At 40.6% G+C, this 14,789-nt stretch overlaps 1 protein-coding gene across 1 annotated transcript in view; it reads left to right on the top strand.

Moving 5' to 3' along the window:
• The window catches only part of CTNND2 (catenin delta 2), a 1,428,722-nt gene that overhangs the window by 1,095,278 nt on the left and 318,655 nt on the right, over positions 1 to 14,789 (top strand). The window contains exon 11 of the mRNA XM_030219657.1: positions 8,299 to 8,482. Coding sequence (XP_030075517.1) covers positions 8,299 to 8,482 — 184 coding nt within the window. The remainder of the gene's footprint in view (positions 1 to 8,298; positions 8,483 to 14,789) is intronic.

The following is a 14,789-nucleotide window of genomic DNA, read 5'->3' as shown; positions in this document are numbered from 1 at the left end:
AAACAGCTCAGAGTGAACACACATAAATCCCTAAACTAGGCTTCTAATACAGTCAGCTAACCTCATAGTACTATACAGCAATTACATGGCAGCAATACAACCTGGACAGTGATGGCACATGATGTCTCCTCAGACAGGCCAGTCAGATGGCAGAGCAGGAGCTGCACTTTAGATCAGATGGAATGTAAACAGCCATTTTCCTCAGATATGAGCCTCTTTTATGTAGATATTGCAGGCTGAAGCTGAGTCGGTGACATGCACTCTTGGCCTTGCTGTTGATTCACAAGAACTTTGTCTTACAAGTTGTGACTTGAGGGGGCACAATATTGTCCCACTGGCATTTAACCCTAAAGTCATTGTTCAAGAAAACAAGTGCTTTTCTTGGGTGAAGACGAGCCTCAAAGACTACAACACAAGCTTGTGAATTCCCCTTGTGGTGATGTAATGTTATTCTCCTTGCCCACTGGCAGCCTTAGTAATGTTTTGCAGTGTCCTTGCAGATTGCACAGAAGTCAGAGGCCTAACAAGCAACAGGTCTTGTCAGTGAAAGATGAAGTTAGCCAAAGACTGTATTTTAATATCAGGTTTGTAATGCTGGAAGGTGCCATGTATTAATATAACTTTGTTATATAGTGGCATGTTGTACTGCATATAGTGTCTTTTGCTACTCCAGCTGGCCTAAGTTGTGAAACTTTTTAAATGGATAAGGCTGATCTTTACAAACAAATTGTCTGCTTAAAGGTGAATGGGGGATATACAGAGATCTTCAAATAAGTGGGGCATCAGGGAAGGTGACCTTTGTCTCCACTCTTGTTTGCTCTTGTGATGGAACCTTTAGAACATATGATCCAGAACAGCAAGACATTGAAGGGGTGTAAACAAACCCATTTCATTGTAAAACGTGATTGTTTGCTGATGACCTCCTGTTCACACTAACAAATCCAGTAAACTTGATTGATCAACTGAACAAGGAACTAAAGCAGTTTAAAGGGGTTTCAGGCTTCCAAATGAACATGACTAAGACATATTATTGGAGAAAATGGTGCAGATCATGCTGAAGAAATATCCCTGTAGGTTGGCTAAATAGTTGGGATTACTTTGGCACCCAAGTTAACTCAATTTTTTGAAACCAACTATCCTAAAGTCTTGAAAGTGGCCTTTAATGATTACTAGTAAACAAAGGCCCGTTTCTGAGCGCAATGAAATGGGCGCTAGCAAGGGTTTCATGGCTGCATGGCTCGTCGCTGTTTTACCTGGTTCGTGGTGTGCACCGCTGCTGTTTCCGTTGTAGCTCTGTGTGGGTGGCGGTTTTCGTGCTCTGCCCTCGACGTCATTGCGTTTTGACGCGAGGGCGGAGCAGAGTTACAGTGTGGAAATCCGGAGTTTGTGGCCTGAGTAGATCGTTGGAGGTGAGAATCTGCTCCGCCCTCAACGTCATAACGTTTGACGCGAGGGTGGGGCCCAGAGACTGTGATTTTCGTGGCTTCAGAGCTTTGATCATACGAACCTTGGCTTCAGTGACGTCAGCAGACAATAGAACGTTGAGGGTGAGTTTTATATATATAGATAGTGAGATTGTAGGGTATAAACGTATCATGAATCAGTAGAATTAACACAACCCTTACTGCTATGCAGATGATTTTCAGATTCTTTTTACTCTTTCTTCCTCTTCTTCCACTACTCAACCCGTCAATGATTGTCTACCCTCAGTTAATAATTGACTGAAGGAAAATCAGCTTTTTTAAAATACCTCAAAATATGAAGCCGTACACTTTCCTAATCTTTACACCTCACACCTTCCCCTCCTTTCATTGGATCCAAGAGCATTCCTTTCAGTGACCAAATCAAAATCCTACACATCATTTTTGACAGTAAACTGAATTTTCACCCCAAAATTAATGCTGTTATCATCTTTTTTTCCCTTCATAGAATTAGACCATTAGTGTGCTTTTCTCCCCCCTAATATGATTCACTGTCTTCTGCTGTCTCTTGTTATTTCCCATCTTGACTACAGTAATGCACTTTACTCCAGTGTTCAACTGACTCAGTCTACAGCCATAAAATTACTTCATGACTCCACCCAATTTGACCATGTTACCCCCCAGCCCCACCTCTTAATGAAAGAACATTGGCTCCCTGTTTCAGCATGCATAAAATTTAAACTACTGATCATGGTCTTAAAAGGCAGACTACAGAATGCTCCAGACTACATTTCTAAATCTCACCTTATACTCCCATGCCTTCCTCCGCTCATCTCAACAAGCACTTTTATCTCTTCCCCCTCCCTCAATTCTCGTCTGGATATCACTCGAAACCAGTGCATTTTTCCTAACTAAAAAGGTTTCGGTACTTAAATGCTAGGCCACCCTTCAGGGGTGAGGTGATCACTAAGGGACTCATCCCATAATAGCCAGGCCCCCTGCAACCAGTCACAGAATCTATGGCAAGGCAAAATTCATCTGTAGAGCTTAAGCTCTTTCATTAAAAATTGAGGTTCATGGGTCAGTTTTATCAGACAATAAAAGGTGCCGGTACTTAGTACCCCCAAGTACACCCTCAAAAAAAGCCCTGATAGAAACACTATGCTGTCCTCACCTCTGGAACTCTTTCTGTTGAACTCAGACTCGAATCCTCTTTCTCCAGTTTGAAAAAGCTAATAAGAGCATGGCTCTTTACACACACCTTTAGCTCTTAGCTTCCACAAACCTCCTCCTTCTGTTCTGTTTCCCTTTCCATGTTATTAATTTTAGTCTCACCTGCTTGTACTTTATTTCTATTTCATCTTTAGTATGTAAACAGCTAGTTCCACTTTTATAAAGTGATTGGCAGTATATCAAACAATAACAAATAATAAAATAACAATTACAATGATGGTCCTACCAAAATCGCCTTGTGCTCCCCACAGAACTACCAAACAAATTTTCCACACTTTGCATTGATTCTTTGATGATTTATGTATTTTCTTTTTTTTTTTTTTTACATTTTTTAAACTTAGCAAAAGTATATTTGTAAAACAGAAATTTCGTATTCACGTTCTGACTCTGAATGGAAAAATGAAAATGGTGGTTTCCGGGTACTTCCACTCTCATAGCTGATGATAAAACTATCAGCCATAGGATTTGGGAGAAGGGAGGCAGGTATAGGCTTGTTTGGATGTTCATCAGAGTTTCAGCATGATTGATGCAGTGCCTCTTGCTGCCATGCTTCTGCCTTTTCCTTGTTCCAAAGAGGCTATGCTTTGTCTTCCCCCTCCACCACCTCCATAGCCATTTTGCTGCCAAAATTGAATAGAATGAATGATAATTAATTTCATTTTGCCCCCTCAATCATTTGATTCATTCAAAGGTATATAATCCATAAATGCCCTTATTTGTTGTGGTTTACTATTAATCTCAAAATGAATGCATATCGCTACTTTAAAATCTAGATCTTAAATAGTTCATGAGAGGTTGTCTGCCAAATTTATGCTAGACTCAAGAAAAGTTTTAATTGATCTTGGTGTTCTTGGAAGGCTAACATCTGGAAAATGTGTGCTTTTGAATAATTTCTTCTGATTCATTAGAGCTTCTCATTATTTTCCAAGATATTATTTAGTAATGAAATTCAACTCTTCACTCATTCCTGTGCTGTCTCGTATTAACTAAAGCTATATGCTGGCACTGCAGGGACTTTTGTTAAAAATGCATGTGGTTTTCTGTGACCATCTTTTCCTCTTTCTTAAGACTGAGAGAGCATAATTGTAAAAGGCATTTCTATGGGTAAAACAGTGTTTTACGTGGAGAAAAAGGCTTTTTAAAAAAATGCCTACAAAGCCTGTTCACATGTAACTAAACTGAGGTGTTCCCAGCAGGGTTAGGGGTGAAGGGTTGAGGAGATTAGCATTTATGCATATACTTTAGAAAATGCACACATATTCTTAAATTAATCTGAGAAATTAATACACTATTTCCCTATTACAAAACAAATCCAAAATCAAATAAAGAAAAAGAAAGGAACTCTATAAAAAAAAAAAAGGACAGACTTAACACACACTCCCAAGATTACATTCAACCATCCAACATTTAAATAAAAAAAAAAAGAGAGAACAAGTGTAAAGTATAAAATAGAGGATATGCCAGTCTTCCCTAAGATCAGGGCTACAGATTAAGAGCAAACTTAAATAAATGGGTTTTTAATAGAGCCTTAAACCTTTTTTAATTGGCTTCTGCATGGATTTCTTTTGCCAGGTTATTCCAAAGAGTTGAAGCCAGACAAAAGAAAGCCCTTTCCCTTGTAACTGTCAAGAACTCAGGGAAGGTGAGCCCTTAGGCCACCACCTCAGGTACCAGCTAGTGGCAGGCGAATCATCTGGGCTAGGCTCAGCACAAGACAAGGAATTAGCCTAGGCCAGCTCAGACTGGAGACAAGTGAGACAAGCTTAACTGGTTGGAGACCAGAGCTGGAGCTTGAAACAAGGCAGGCAAGGCTGACTGGAGACAAAGCAGACAAGGCGGACAAGGCTGGGGTCAGTCAAAGCAAGCAGAACGCAAATCAGACAAGGTACCACAAGAGACCTGTTGCAAAGGCACTGGAGGAGAGCCTGGACCTCCCTTAAGTATGCCCAGGCCCATGATGTCATCTCCCATCACCCCCCGGCGGAGTTCTTGCTTCTGGCCTTTTAACCTAAGGCTGCGGTGTGCACCTAAGGAAGCAGGCTGTACAGCCACCTTGACACACAGCAGGAAGACCTGAGGCCTTGGCAAGCCTAGTGCCCCTCCCAGGAGCAGAAGGTGAGTGGGCCTTGAGTCATAGCGGTGGTCGTGATATTACCCCCTCTTCAAGGGGCCTTCTCTCCTCTGTCCAGGATAGAGACTTAAGTGATGGAACCATCTCAAGTAATAGAATGGGACGGTGGATAGCGGTCAAAGATAGGACTGCTATTTAGGTGCAATGTAGCCAATTAGCTTCTATGCGCTAACGATAAATATTTATTGCAGATAACCTGCTATCTCCCACTGAATATTAGCGATTAGCTGACTAAATGTTATTTATCCGGCCAAGAGCCATTCCTGGCTGGTTAAATAACGCTGAATATTGGCCAGAACATGTTTTAGTTGTTCAGAAAAGTGAACTAAAACAGAAACACATATGGTTGGCTATACAGCTTATCCCCAAACTGTGTAATTTCCCTTAGGTCTTTCTGTCTTTTCTAAAGAACAGCTTTATAACCAGGGGAAACAAAATAATGAATCAATCAATTGACAGTAGAGAGGTCATGGAAGACCGTGCTCATGCTCACTTTCAGGCTTATTTTCGAAAGTGATCGCAGGCCATTTCCCGACATAAATCAGGAGATGGCCAGCGATCTCTCAAAAGCGGTGAAATCGGTATAATCGAAAGGGGCTTTTTTTGACAGCATCACCGCTTTCCCGTCGCCTCGCCGGTGAAAGTTCAAGGGGGCGTAGGGAAGGCGGGACATGGGCGGGCATGGGCATGGCTACCAGATGGCCGGCTTTCGCGGATAATGGGAAAAATAAGCAGTATTTCGCCGGGTTAACTTGGTCCTTTTATTTTCACGACCAAGCCTCAAAAAGGTGCCCCAACTGACCAGATAACCACCAGAGGGAATGGGGGATGACCTCCCTGTACTCCCCCAGTGGTCACCAACCCCCTCCCACACTAAAAAAATACAAATCAAAACCTTTTTTTACCAGCCTGTATGCCAGCCCAAATGTCATACCCAGCTCCCTGACAGCAGTATGCAGGTCCCTGGAGCAGTTTTTAATGGGTGCAGTGCACTTCAGGCAGGCAGACCCAGGTCCACCCCCCTACCTGTTACACTTGTGGTGGTAAATGTTAAGCCCTCCAAACCCCCCCCAAAACCCACTCTACCCAGATATAGGTGCCCCCTTCACCCATAAGGGCTATGGTAATGGTGTAGAGTTGTGGGGAGTGGGTTTGGGGGGGATTTGGGGGCCTCAGCACCCAAGGTAAGGGAGCTATGCACCTGGGAGCTTTTTTGGTATTTAAAAAAAGTTTTAGAAATGCCCCCTAGGGTGCCCAGTTGGTGTCCTGGCATGTGAGGGGGTCCAGTGCACTACAAATGCTGGCTCCTCCCATGACCAAATGCCTTGGATTTCGCTGGGTTTGAGATGGCCGGCATTTTTTTCTATTATCACTGAAAAACAAAACCGGCGATCTCAAACCCGGTGAACTCTGGCATTTGGCCGGGCTAAACCGTATTATCGAAAAAAAGATAGCCGGCCATCTTTTTTGATAATACAGTTCCGGCCAGCTGTTGCGCCGCTGCCAAAATACATCGCCGGTGATCTATTTCGCCAGCGATGTTCGATTATGCCCCTCTTTGTCATTTGTCTTTGCAGTAGTTCGACAGATACCTTATTTGCACAAAATATTTCAATCAGCCCATCTGTGGCTGAGAGTACAATTTTCCAGAGAGGACTGGCATTAAGAGCAGCATGTACCAACAATTTTTTCTTTAAAAAAAATAATCTTTTTGTATGGTAGCCTGTTGAGACCTCACATGGAGTCCGCACGTTTTCAAAGCCATGTCCGTGGATAAAGCATTGTTCTATAAACTGCCCATCCGGTATGTTGGTAAAAGTGCATGTGTACAACCTGTGTGGTCACACTTTTACCCACAGTAAGCCAAGATGTTCCTGAGGCAGAACTGTAGAAGGATTTATACTTTTGAAAATTGAAATGTGTGCATGTAAATTTTCACAGAAAATCCATGTGCATCATATAGCAGATGCAGATGTGCACACATACTTTTTCTGAGCTTATTTCCAAAGTAAAATGTATATATGTACCATCGTTTTGAAAATCAAGTAAAGTCTGCATAGCAAAAAGTATCTGCATACTTCTCATTGATGTGGGCATTTATAGAATTACTCCCTATATGTATAAAGGGTTAGGGCTTATAAAGTACACCATACATTTAATCTAGAATTACAATCAATCTAGTAAGGTAGTTATAAATAAATATAGATAGTTTCTTTGCTCACAGTGCACATTTATACAGTATTTACATCAGTACCAAAGAGAAATCTTATAGCAACACTTGCAAAAAAACCCAAGGAGGTATGGTAAGGGAATAAAACTGATTACATTTCTGCAAGCAAGCATTACCTTTACTGGACAGTGTCACTTGGTTGCTCTGTTGTCTTTTGCAGAATGGCAATAGAAAACTACCATTTTTCTGTTAATAAATGTACTAGCCTGTTGCAAGATGTAGCATCACAATTTATCAAATCATCTCTTCTTGCAGAACAGTAATATTAACACAATGGAATCCTCTTATAATGACAGTCTGCGTGTACCCCAAAACCTGTTGATTATAACAGAATATTTGCTCAAAACAGGGGAAATGGAGTTCTTTTCATTAGTAGGGTATAAATTACCTTTGATCTATGTTGCTGAAAATTACAGGCCAGTATTCCGCCGGTGGCAGTCAGCATTTCTTTGAAAACTAGCCGCCACTGAGCTGAATTACACCTGGTTATTCAGTGCCGACCCCGATCCAGGTACCAGCACTGAATTTCTGGATTTGGGGCAGCTGCCAGGAATTACTGGTTTACCTTTGATATTTAAAGGTGGCACCTGGTTAACTTAGTACAGTCTTTTTGCTATCCTAAGTTAGCTGGATAGTTAAGCAGGTACCGCCTCCAAATGTGGCAGTGCACAGGTGAACTCCACCTCCCAACTGCCCCGGCACTAACCCGGATAGTGCCACGGCGGTCTGCCCAGATATTCACCTGCACAATCTGGGTATGTGCCACTGAATATCCGGGTTGGGCTCCATTTGTGAGAGTTATCCAGGTAGGAGCACTCCTACCCAGGAAATGGTCTCTGAAGTTTAACCTCCTACTATACATGGCTCAAGTTTTTATACTGCATATGTCTTAACATTTTTCTGATCCTGTTATGGATTAAGGGCCCCCCTTTAATACAGTGCATTAAGTATTTAACACAGGAATTAGGTTATATTAGCTGTTAACACAACAGATAATGTGGAGCAGTTAAAATGCCACCTTAATAGGTGGTGTTAACTGCTTTATGTTATTTGCAGTGCCTTAAATGTCTGGTAATATACTTTAATCATATTTTAAAGAAACACTACCTGTGTTCTTCTTCTTGAGAGTTAGCTTAAAGTGTGGACACTAAAAGCCCCTGTATACTTTACAGGTATTATTTCAGTTACAAAAATTGCTCCCTTGAAATCAATTTTAGTGATTTCATGGGAAAGGTCAAACAGATCCTTGGAAGGTACTTACAGTCACTTAATTTATTTTACAGGTGTCCTCTGGAATCTGTCCTCTTGTGATGCACTTAAAATGCCAATTATTCAGGATGCCCTTGCAGTGTTGACCAATTCAGTGATTATCCCTCATTCTGGATGGGAAAACTCACCTCTCCAGGATGACCGAAAAATACAGCTTCATTCGTCACAAGTGCTGCGCAATGCCACTGGGTGCCTAAGGTTAGTACGGTGCTGCTTTTTATGCCTTGCAGTACTTTTATATTTAATGTGTGGTGTGTCATCCTTTTCTGCTGTGCTTTTGAGAGGGGAACTCTGTGGCTTTATTCATAAAAGCTATTTCTAACATAGCAGATGTCATCAGCTAGAGACCAGTCTGTCCGATTACACTCTAGTTCTGGTCATCACCTTCCTTCTCCTAGCTACTACCATCTGTACTAAGGAAATCCTGCAGCTATCAACCATACAGGGATGACAGCCAGCAGCAGGGTCTCTCCTTATACTTTCCTGCTTTTAATGGAGTATAGCCGGTTCATCTTGCTGCCAATACTAGATTACCTGCAACCTCCTTTCTGTTATAAACAAAATAAACCAAAAGTGTGCTGCCTTCTACTCAATCACCTCCCTCTACAAATTTAGGGCCTTGTTTACAAGGGTGTGCTAGCATTCGTTAACGCACACTAAATGTGTAGGCACCCATAGGAATATTGTGGGCATCTACACAGCACACACTAATTTTTGGCGTGCGCTAAACAATGCTAGTGCGCCTTTGTAAACAGGGCCCTTAACATTGCCAAGCCCTCCCTTCCCCACAGGTTGGTTTAGTTATTTCCCACTTTTTGCTCTCTAGCATTCTGGATAAATTGACACGTGTTTTTCTATAGCTGATCCAAGTCAGAGGCACACCATACCCTTCTTTCTACTAGTTCCAGTAAAATTGAATGCCTGCAAGTACAAAAATCCTGCTTCCCCAGAATGGAAGAAAATGCAGCATACTAATAAAACATTACTAGTTTTCTTGAAAGAAACCTGTCATATCGTAAGCTGTGTGCCAATGTGTGCCACAGTGTTCTATAATCAGCAGGCTTTGGTATATAGTTTGACCATGGTGTCATGATTTTTACTGGGTGTTTTCAATGTAGCAGTGGTTGGCATGAGTTAAGATACTGCCATGTAGAGGTCTGCTCTACCAGGTATTGTCAAGGTTAAGGAGCTGAGGTTAAACCCTTTAATCTATTATTTATATTCTGAACAGCAGGAAATTTGAATACAGAGTGTGGATTATACCTAAAAATAGAACTCATTTGTGTCTTATATTCCATTTACGTATTTACTTACTTATTTTTTTACAAATTCTCAAAATGATTTTGCTTAGCCTCCAAACTCAGCTCTGCTATGTGGGGAATATTATAGTTAGACATTCATTAGTGTTTATAATGTAGCCTTTTCATCCTGTTAAAGATGTATATATTTTGTGGAAAATGTGCCAAGAATTTACTAGTGGTATTAAAAATATAACAACTGTAACAGAAAGCACTCTTCCATTGTTTAAACCAGACACATCTACCTGTGGAGTTACAGATGCAAAAGTCAAGGGATAAGATTAGTTGGAGGCTGTTTTGGAGAAAGATCTTTAGAGGCTCATTTCCAAATGATAAAAACATGCAAAAAATGGCACAAGGGGCAGATGGACGTGATTTTCACATGAAAACATTCAAACCATATAATCAAGCATACATCCAGCGTTCACCCAGAGAGTGGGTGTTACGGAGGCATGAAATGGGCGGTGTTAAGTGATGTATGTTTTTTGTTTTGTTTTTTGCAATAACGGATAGCAAAATGATTTCCTTGTGCTGGAAAGAAAACGTTGTGAATTAGACCTGCTTTAAAAGCAACTAGCTCAAGATCAACTTGTCTTTGGAACCATTTGTGATTTTACTGAGTTGGAGAATGGAGAGGTGGAATTATTGGTTTGTGAAAAAGAGTGGAGAGTTGCTGAATGGTCTGTTACCTTTGTTGATTTGTCCCTGTCTGAAGCTTTAATTTAGTTTTAATTTTGGCATTTATAATCTGCTTAACCATCAAGTTCAAAGTGGACACAGTAGCAGCACTGGGTCCCCCCTTGGAGGCCAGGCCCGGGGAATCTTGCCTTTTCCCCTCTTGGTGGCCCTGTCAGCAAGGCAGGAAGCGATTTTCATCAAACTAAATAGAGCCATTCCACATTTGAGGCTGCTGGAGGACAATACAGAGTGTTTCTACATTATCTAGTTATCCACGGAGAACCCCCTTAACAGGTAAGCAACTACCTAGGTGCAATTTCTGTAGAATTTCTGCTAGTATTATACAAAAATACGTAGCAGCCTCTGCATCTTTATAAAATAGGTAAAACCATAGGCACCTTTCTACCCTATTAACCCAGGCACCCTGTTATAAAAGTCCCCTCTTAGTGGTGATGTTCATTTTCTCTACATAGAGCTAAATGGTTTAATTTAGAACAGCCTATGTGCCTATTAGTTCCCAAACCTGGTTCTGGAGGCACCCCAGCCAGTCAGGTTTTCAAGATATCCACAATGAATGTTCATGAGGGAGATTTGCATGCAGTGGAGGGCTGGGTGGAGTACCTCCAGGACCAGATTTGGGAATCACTGTGCTAGCCTAAATGTAACTACTTATCTGTGCTGATTATGGCTAAATTTTGTCGCTGTATGCATAGATAGAAAGAATGCCCTTGTTCCTGCCTGACACTGTCCAGAAGGAATTTTCTGCAGCAGTATCCAGCAGTGTTTAAAAGGCAAGTGTTGATTAATGAGAAGGATAAGGAGTAGCCTAATGGTTAAATTCATTGGCTGAGAACCAATAAATCTGATTTAAAGCTGGCTTCTGCCAGTGGTACAGTTATGACCTTGGTTGGGCAAGTCACTTCATCGCTCATTTCAGGTATCAAATTTGACTGTAAACTGTTTAGGCTAGGAAGTTATATATCTGAATGTAATTTACTATACATTGCCCTGCTTCAGGGCTTCATATAAATGTCTCTGAAACTAAAAAAAACTATTTGAAACATCCAGAAATTGTTTCGTGTTAATTTAAGAGAATATTTTAGTTTTAAATTAGCAAACTTGGCTCTTTGAATGGGTTTTCAAATAGAGAGAGAAGTTGGTGCTTTTTCCAGGTAATTTGCCAGACATTTGTATATTGCTTGCTATTATTCTTATGTGTATTTTATGAATTTTTATTTTGTGATTTGTATTTAATTGTATCCTTCTTTTTGGTTTTTTTCTTAAGTGAAAACTGTGTAATCAACAATGAATAATTATTAGTATTATAATAAATAAAACAGCTTAGGGAACTTCTAGGGATTTTCTGTGTACCTAATATGTAAAGTTGCTTTACATTTCACTGGCTTTAATAGTACAGTAAGGAAGGCAATTGTCATGTCATACTCCTTCAAAAATGGCATGAATTGTGAAAATGGAACTGTCTCAAAACGAATGCTCGTGTTGGTCAAGACTACTTAATAGAACAAGGCTGCTCTTGTACTAGATGTTGACTGACTCATTCCCCAGTTGTTTAAACACTGTCAATGTGTTCTCATCCCATTCAGTTTAATTAGTAAGTATACAGAGTGTTATGTGAGCAAATGCAGACAAATTGTATTGCATTATTAAATGCATATAAATAGGTTCATTTAATGGAGTGTGAGGGATTTAACAAGCATCTATTGACTAACAGGAAAAGAAAGGAAGAAAAAGAAGTATAGAAATGCAAAAATGATGATCTGAGAATAATTAGTGTAGTTGCAGTATTAGTTGGCGTACGGCATGAATAGTGAAAATTACCAAAATCAGACCAACAGTAAGCCATGTACTTCAGATTTTTCTGGACAGCTGTTTTTACCCAGCTATATATGCAGATTCAATTTTTGTAAATAATTTGATTATTCACAAAATTATTTTAATAACCGCAGGGGCAGTCCAAGGCAGTCTGCCGCCCGAGGCACGGTCTGGCATCTCCCTCCTCCCCTCCTCAACCCTCTTCCCCACTTTTGTCTTGCTTTTTTCTTTTCCAAAAGGTGGCAGCAGCGATTCCCATAGGCTGACCTGCTGCGGTGCTGCTGGAACCAGCCTCTTCACTGTACTGCGTCGCACCTCTGAAGAAACAGGAAGTTACTTCAAGAGGCGGACTGCAGTAGGGAGAAGAGGCCAGTGCCAGCAGCAGGGCAGCCTATGGAAATCGCTGCTGCTGCTTGCCACTGTCGCCTTTTAGAAAAGAAAAAAATAAGGTAAACTTGGGGAAGAGTGTTGAGGAGGGAAGGGAGAATGCCGCTCCATGGAGAGTGCCGCCTGAGGCCCCCACCCTCATTTGGCCTAATGGTAGGGCCTCCACTGACCATGGAGCTTATGAATGGTGAGCAAAGTTGTGCACTAAAAATTAGGATTTATTTGTTAGCATGCACATTAAAAGATCCCTTTATGCCAGTGTAGTAAAATAATGACATGTGCAGTACTTGTGCGCTATGAAGAGCGCATTAAGGGGCCCTTTTACTAACCTGCAGCAGAAAGTGGTCAGCGTGGCCCTTCGGGTGTTTACCCACGCTCTGCCTGTGACATGCCCCCTGTGCAAAAGACCCCTATGTGTATAATACCTTAGATAATTCTGATACAGAACTGAAATGCTGCTCATTTTCCAGTATGGTCCTACTAAAGAGACATTATCATAGTAAGGCAAAAGTTATTTACCAATATATGCTGAAAACACAAAAGATAATGTTTGTCTTTGTGTGTACTGTACTGCATAATTAATATTTCATAAATTCACATGGTAGGGCAGATCAGTACACCCAAGTTATTGAGGATCCCTTTTACCAAGCTGTGGCAAAAGAGGGCCTGCGTTGGTGCGTGTTTTTCACGCACAACGAGGCCCCCTTTTACCACAGCGGGTAAAAGGGAAGTTTCTCTTTCCTGCAGGCAATGGCCATGTGGCAAGTAAAGCACTTGCAGTGCAGCCATTTTGGGGGGGAGCTCTTACCACCACCTATTGAGGTGGCAGTAAGGCATGCTAACCCAGCAGTAACCGGGCAGCATGCAGCACTGCCCGATTACCGCCGGGTACACTCCATCGCTACAAAAATATATTTTTTAGTGCTAGGGGTAGGAAGTACTGCCAGGCTGCTGCGGTAACCCAGCAGTACTTCCTGTTTAGCAAGCGTAGTAAAAGGGGCCCAGAGTTAACAAAGTTGAAGTGCAATTTGAAATAGGTCAAAATCTAGAAAATCAAGTCTTATAATTCAGATTATTATTTATGTATCACATATTTTACAGTATTTCTTATGCATTCCAAATACATCTCTATTGATACATTTACATTAATTTGCATGTAATGACAGTGAATAATTTATAGATTTTAACATTTTTTATCATGTGAAGCTGTTACTATAAAATTGTATTATTAATTATAAATTCAGATTACAAATATGAATTATACATATAAAAACCTGCAGAAAGTGTCTCTTGGCTGAGACAGCGCCAATAATTTACCATCATTTAACGTTAAAGAAATATCCATTATTTTTTTATTTTTATCAGTATACAGTTTAATAGTTGCTTCATTCTTTTGATACAAATCAGTAATGGTAGGACCTAAAATAAAATTGTACCTCCTCCTGGATTTGTCTATTAAGGAGTGTAATTTTAGAAAATAAATTTTGCATTATGTGGCTTCATAGCTGTGTAAATTGTCAAGTATAAAATACTGACAGACCTATAACTTCCTGTGATGACATAATGCTGTGGGTGGAACATGGAAGGAGTTTGCAAGTACTTGTGTAGATTATAAATTATTCTAATTTACATTTGTGACGCTTTAAATCACCATTAAACTAACTTTTAAAGTTAAATGAAGAAGTTGATGCACATTTGTTGTTTGAAAGGAAAAAAAAAAGGAGTTTTTTGAGACCAATTAAAGAAGTCTGAAACTAGCAGAAGATAAGGCTAGTCGTATCCTAGGGTTTTCCGTAAGGATCTCTGAGGTTTCTTTTTCTCCCTCAAAATATTGTTAAAGATTTAGATCTTATGACTGTGGCGCACGAGTAATTGATTGGTGTTTTTTAGTTTTCATGGTATAGATTTACTGAGTTCAACACCATTATATACTCCAGTTTGAGTGTCACATAAGTTTCCACAATATATTCACAGACTCAAAGCATGTACTGCAGTACCTGCACAGAAAAAGCTCTGGTCCAATTCCAAAAGTTAGGACCAGAGCTTTTTCTATGCAGGTATTACAGTACATGCTTTGAATCTGTGAATTTATTGTGGAAACCTATGTGACCCCTGACTAAGGTTTTTCTGAAACTTGGCCAGGTTGGATCCTGTTTCTATTAACGTTGACATTTGGATAAACTCTTGCTGTGTTTGTCCTTCCTTGGATTACTGCTGCTCTTTGGTTGTCCGGTCTTGCATTAAGGCCAGAGCTTATTGGAAAGCCATTCAGAATTACGTTCAGCTGTAGATTGGACATCGGATTCATT

This window comes from Microcaecilia unicolor, chromosome 1 (genome assembly GCF_901765095.1).
Source record: "Microcaecilia unicolor chromosome 1, aMicUni1.1, whole genome shotgun sequence".
Classification (NCBI taxonomy): Eukaryota; Metazoa; Chordata; class Amphibia; order Gymnophiona; family Siphonopidae; genus Microcaecilia; species Microcaecilia unicolor.
The sequence above is the reverse complement of the archived record's forward strand: the minus strand, read 5'-3'. Positions and strand labels throughout refer to the sequence as shown.